The sequence below is a fragment of the Trichechus manatus genome, unplaced genomic scaffold (genome assembly GCF_000243295.1).
Source record: "Trichechus manatus latirostris isolate Lorelei unplaced genomic scaffold, TriManLat1.0 scaffold00214, whole genome shotgun sequence".
In the NCBI taxonomy this organism is placed as follows: domain Eukaryota; kingdom Metazoa; phylum Chordata; class Mammalia; order Sirenia; family Trichechidae; genus Trichechus; species Trichechus manatus.
Genome location: NW_004444150.1, coordinates 522,612 through 529,029, shown reverse-complemented (window position 1 = coordinate 529,029; position 6,418 = coordinate 522,612). Strand labels below are relative to the sequence as shown.

The 6,418-nt window shown below is 51.5% G+C and overlaps 1 protein-coding gene across 1 annotated transcript in view; it reads right to left on the bottom strand.

The window, feature by feature from the left end:
- QSOX2 (quiescin sulfhydryl oxidase 2) overlaps window positions 1-6,418 on the bottom strand; it is a gene marked incomplete at its 5' end in the record, with an annotated part of 32,543 nt that overhangs the window by 2,210 nt on the left and 23,915 nt on the right. The window contains one exon of the mRNA XM_004388693.2: window positions 2,143-2,331. Coding sequence (XP_004388750.1) covers window positions 2,143-2,331 — 189 coding nt within the window. The remainder of the gene's footprint in view (window positions 1-2,142; window positions 2,332-6,418) is intronic.

Sequence of the window (6,418 nt, the reverse complement as noted above, 5' to 3'; positions counted from 1 at the left end):
TACCTCAGAAAAGTACTACAATTATCACTCCCTCAGCTGACGTACCTCAGAAAGTAGTACAATTATCACTCCCTCAGCTAAACTACCCTCAGAAAGTAGTACAATTATCACTCCCTCAGCTAAACTACCCTCAGAAAGTAGTACAATTATCACTCCCCCTCAACTAAATTACCTCAGAAAGTAGTACAATTACCACTCTCTCAGCTAAACTACCTCAGTAAAGTAGTACAATTACCACACCCTCGCTAAACTACTTCAGAAAAGTAGTACAATTATCACTCCCTCAGCTAAACCACCCTCAGAAAGTAGTACAATTATCACTCCCTCAGCTAAACTACCCTCAGAAAATACAATTATCACTCCCTCAGCTAACCTACCTCAGAAAGTAGTACAATTATCACTCCCTCAGCTAACCTACCTCAGAAAGTACAATTATCACTCCCTCTCAACTAAATTACCTCAGAAAGTAGTACAATTACTACTCTCTCAGCTAAACTACCTCAGAAAAGTAGTACAATTACCACACCCTCGCTAAACGACTTCAGAAAAGTAGTACAATTATCACTCCCTCAGCTAAACCACCCTCAGAAAGTAGTACAATTACCACTCCCTCAGAAAAGTAGTACAATTACCACTCTCTCAGCAGATACAGAGCCCATCATTCCTATCCCACCTGTCTGTCCATCCGTTCTTGTGATCAGTAAATACCGGCAGAGCACTGCTGTGGAGAGGCGCATGGTCCCCACGCCTGTGCCAACTGAAAGCTACACTGCCTGCGGTCCTCACTTAGCCACTGTCCTCCTTCACCAGTGATGCATGGACAGACCACCTGACCACTGGGTTCAGAGTCTCTGCTAAATGTGCACACAGACAGCTGAGAAAAGCAAGCTTGAATCTAATCCCTATTGTTGAGGAATGCCAATGGGCCTGAAGTCTACAGTGACACTGACTTATCCCGTGTCCAACACCTCCATAAGGGCTATGGGCTGCGGGCCTTGTGCTGCATGTGACAAGGGCAGCCTCTGTCCTCAGGAGTCTGCTGTCTAGTGGGAGCAAGATAGGCTGAGGGCCACCTTGGAGTCCTTGTGTGATATCCTAGCAGAAAAGGTTGACAGGGCAGGACAGGGAGCTCTGGTCAGATGCAGAATCGACAGGAGACGCAAGCAGATGGGGCAGGGGATGCTCCTTTGAGCTGCAGCATGAATGAGGTGGTCACGGGCTTTGGGAATGGGCCGGCCTGGCAGGGGCTTGGTGGGTCAGCACACTGACTGCTCTGGGCAGCAGGTGTGGTGAGGATGGTGGGATTTGAGACATTTAGGAGGAAGGAAAAGCTCTTATTAGGGCCACCCTGGAAGCACCTCACAACCACAGCTGCTGGAGATGGAGACGGATGGCGGCAGATGCAGAGGGTGCCCGCAGCACGTGAGCTGGCCGGTATGCCGCGCAGACAAACCAATTTCCCTTAGTGCTCTAGCTGTAATATGTTTTCATAACGCAGAGGATTAAATAAAAACCACCAGTTTAGTGGCATTTTCTATGCATCTCTATTAAGATTTATTCCTCAGCAGAATTATATTTAAGCCTAATTTTAATCTGCCATTGATTTAGGAATAGTTTAAATTACTTAACTCTTAAGAAAAGACATGGCCTTATTTCTTTTTTTTATACAAAATCACTCTGATGGATTTGGTTTACAGTTTGAGAGCAACTTCAACGTAGTCCAATTCCTGAGAGCTGAGTACGCTCCAGTCTCCCAGGTGGAATCTGCTCTGGCACACACAGCAGTGGGGGCATGTGAAGCTCCTGCTAGGCCCAGGGAGGCTGAGCTGGGAGGTGGGTGCTGATGCCTGGAACGGCTCCACCCCCTCTGGCACCTTCCCCGCCTGGTGGCCTGTGGGGTCAGCAGGTCAGCCTCAGCCTCCTGGCTGTGGCCTCAGCACTGGCGGGTGCCTGGCCTTCAGTGGCCCCAGAGAAGGCAGCTGTCCCCTGGCAGTGCTGATGGTGCCCAGGTAGCTACGAGGGCCTTGGTTTTCCACCCGCCCGCAATGGAACAAGGCCCTTTCCTCTGTGGGGCCAGCCAGGCCTCACTCACACTGAGCTGACGACGACGGAGTGGGGGCCCTAGATGCAGGTGTGCCTCACCTGCCAGGCGGCTGTTCACGACGTTGTGTTTCCTCCAGAGCCAGAGCACTGCCTGGTCGGGGGTCCTCACCGTGTCCAGGGACTCCTGTGCCATCTCCTCAAAATGCTTCCCGCATTCTCTGCACCCAAAGAAGGTGCGGACGTACCTCCTCAGGGTCTGCAGCACCGCCTGGGGGGCGCCCTCGAAACCTGCGGAGAATGAACACTGTGGGAACAAGCACACCCCAGACATCTGCCAGTGGAGAGGCTGAGTGTGCCGAGACGCTGGTCTTCCACGGAACCACCCGAGCCGGGAGCTGGCGGGAGCCACGAGACCAGCTGTGCATCTGCAAACACGGGCTGCTTGAATCACGAGGCGCTCTGCTGCAAACAGGAGCCGGTGTCTCCCAAACACAACACAACCAGAGGACACCGCCGTGACAGCCCGTGCATGCTGCACGACCTGACGTGGTCCCCAGGGCCAGCCTGCCAGGCTGTGCATGAGGACCACGGGACCCCAGACCAGGAGCCTGCAGCTAGCTCTGGCATCTCCTTCCAGTGGGTGCACGGTGCACCTTCTGGTCAGGCTAGGGGTGTCTGTCGTGGCCTGGCCACTCCAACAGCTCCTGAGCCTGATAATGTGTGCTCACAGGGATGAGCCATCTGTGAGCACCTCCTCACCGGCCTCACAAGCAGCTCCGAGGCTGGAACCTCGGCCACGATGGCCACGCACCCAAACTCTGCAGTGCCTTCGACGTGAGAGCCTTACACAAGTGCACCTGTGTCCCCGTGACGTCAGGCTCCCCGCCAGCCTTGCACAAGTGCGCTTGTGGCCCCAGGAAGTGATGCCAGGCTCCACGCCAGCCTTGCACAAGCACGCCTGTGGCCCCAGGAAGCGACGCCAGGCTCCGTGCCAGCCTTGCACAAGCACGCCTGTGGCCCCAGGAAGCGACGCCAGGCTCCGCGCCAGCCCTTCGGTGAGTGTGGGCACCAGCAGCTGTGGCCAGGCAGCCCCAGTGCCCCCCTGGGGGTGGTGCATGGCACGTGGGCGGGGGCTTCGTGCGAGCAGACACGACATCACCTACGAGACGCAGGGGAGACAGATGCGGCGGGGACGCAGGGGCAGCTGGGGAGGGGTGCAGCACACACCTGAGGAAGGGCGTCCCTGAGGCGGGAGGATCCTGAGACGCCCAAGGGAAGGCGGCCAGGCCTGGGCCAGGCGACCCAGTCCAGACATCTAATCGGGGATTGAGCGAGCGCACAAAGAAGAGACCCATGAGATTAAAACAGATTAGACGCAGCATTAAAGGAAATGCAGCAAAATAATTGGAAAAAAAAAAAAAAAAGACATGCTTTTGAGGCGGGGATGAATCCGCCTTAATCAGCAGCAGGCCCTCACGAGGTCTGTCTTCACACACAAGGGCCTCTGGGCCTCTGTGGACTCCCCGACTAGTGCAGGACAGCCAGGCGGCCAGCCGGGCCTGAGGATGCACGGCCCTCCTCTATTTCCCCTGGGGGGGGTGCGCTGGGCAGTCGGGACCAGCTCCTCAGGCCAGAGTGACACCAAGGACAACAACCAAGGCCCGTGGGAGCTGCATGTCCCACATGCGGAGGAACACACTGAGGGACATGCCACTTGCCACTGGCCAGGGGTGTCTGCACCCCTCTCTGGGCCTCCGGCAACAGCTGCCGCACATCACCGGGTAATCTCCTTTCCTCGGCCCCCACCGAACCGCTGCACACAGCTACCCTAATCTTTAAAATGGACAAGAATCCTGGCCTCTACCTGGGAGGATTAGAGGCGCAAGGCAGGCTTTCCAGTAGATGGGTTTTAAGCATGCAATAAGGAGAGGGGACCTTCCAAGACATAATCCGCCGCCTCGTCTGACCCAATTTTCCACAGGAGATACGCTCCTTGGGTCCTGCGTCAGCTCACGCTGCTGGAGGGGAAGATGGAAGACCTGTGACCGTGTGCTTAGTCCCACCACTGCCTGCTCCTCCTCACTGCACCAGTGTCTGCTCCGTCGTTTCTTTTTCAAAACCCTTTCAAGGTCTAATTATTTTCTGCTTTAAATTTTTTTTGATACCCTGCATTTTTATTAATGGAAACATGCTAGGTCACGCAGTGTGTTTAAATTTTGGGGTGGTAATATGGATTTTGAGAAATATTATCTGGTACTACATGGTTACCACAAAACTTTTAATTTCTCAAATGCCATAATTAGCAGATGCCTGTCTGTACCTCTGGCCCTTGGTTGCTGGTATTTTTCATGGTTGTCTTTGGCTAGGTTACATGAGGAGCCTCTGGTTCTCCAAATATGACACAAAAAAAACCCAGACCCACCAGGGCTCCCTATCCCATGGGAAACCATACATATGCTTACCAGGCTTACCTAGAGATAAGAAAGCCCGAAGACAACATTTTTACCCAATCACACTTCCTGGTAGCACTACCTTACTTGCAAGCCTCAGACCCCAGATATTTTGCTTCAACTAACGTTTCTTTCCCCTTTCGCCGTTACGCACGTCCCCACTGGAGGGAAGCAAATACTTTCAGTGGTAAAAGTATACTACCAAAGAACCTGAGAGCTGGAAAAAGTGGGTGGTATACCGTACATACCATTGACCAAGCTTCAATAATAGACTTTATTTTTTAAAGCAGTTTTAGGTTTACAGAAAAACTGGGCAGGAAGTCCAGAGTTCCCACGCACCCCATCTCCCACCCTCTTTCCCCTGCCCAGTTTCCTCTATTATTACCATCTTGCATTCCTGTGGTACGTGTATTGCAACTGAGGAACCAATACCGATACACTATGATTAACTGAAGTCCATAGTGAGGTGTTGTTAGGTGCCGTGGAGCAGGTTCTGACTCACAGAGACCCTCTGTGCAACTGGACAAAAAACACTTAGCAGAGTGCTTTTAAGGCTTCTCCACGTCTCCTCGTGGCTTGATGGCTCACTTCCTTTTATCGCTGAATAATACTCCGTTGTGTGCATGTGTCAGGTTGTTTATCCATTCACTTGTTGAAGGACATCTTGGTTGCTTCTGAGTTTTGGCAACTGAGTGAAGCTGCTATAAAGATTCGTGTGAGCAGGTTTTTATGGGGACATACGTTTTTAACCCATTGGGGTAAATACCTAGGAGCGTGACTGCTGGATCGTATGGTCAGCCTGTGTGTAGCTTTGTAAGAAAGTGCCAGACTGTCTCCAAAGTGGCTACGCCGTTCTGCATTCCCAGCAGCAATGAACAAGAGTTCCTGTTGCTCCACATCCTCATCGACATTGGGTGTTGTCAGTCTGCTGGATTTTAGCCACTCTAATGGGTCTGTGGTTTTAATTTGCGATTGCCTAATGACTCACGATGTCGCGCACCTTTTCATGTGCTCACCTGCCACTGGTCTATCTTTTTTGACGAGGTTGTCTGTTCAGATCTTTGTCTACTTTTTAATTGGGTTGTTGGTTTTCTTATGGTTGAGTTTTAAGAGTTCTTTGTATATTTTAGATACAAGTCTCTCATCAGATATGTGTTTTGCAAATATTTGCTCCCAGTCTGTGGCTTGTCTTTTTCACTCTCTCAACTGTCTTTTGTAGAGCAGAAGTTTTCAGTTTTAATGAAGTCGTCATCGTTTCCTTATGAACGTTGTCTTTCATGGATGTGTCTTTGGTATTGTATACAAAAACTCAACACCAAGCCCAGGGTCACATCGATTTTCTCCTGTTATCTCCTAGAAGTTGGATAGTCTTGCATGTTACATTTAGGTATATGATCCATTTTGAGTTAACGTTTCTGAAAGGTGTGAGGTCTGTGCCTGAGTTCATTTTCCTGCATGTGGATGTCCAGTTGTTCTAGCACCATGTGTGGGTCTACCTCTGAGCTCGCTCCTCTGCTCCACTGATCTAGTTGTCTGTTCCTTCGTCAACGCCACCCTGTCTTGATCTCTGTGGCTTTGCAGTTCTGTAACTTTACAGTGAATATCCTGGTGACATCACTTCCTTTCCCTGGCTGCAGACACCGCCTTCCAAAGTGCTCCTCCTTGTGGAGGTGTCATTTGGAGCAGCCCAAAAGGGGGAAACACGTGTTGGCGTCACCTTCTTTATTCTCATGAGAACTTTCCCACTTAAATACGAGGACTCAGTAACTGAGGTTCATGGTTCAGAAAGGGATGTAGACGGCCTGGGTCTGGGGGTCTAGGTGGTCATGACCAGGATGTAGACAGCGTGGGTCTAGATGGTTTAGACGGTCATGACCGGGGTGTAGACAGCCTGGGTCTAGATGGTTTAGACGGTCATGACCGGG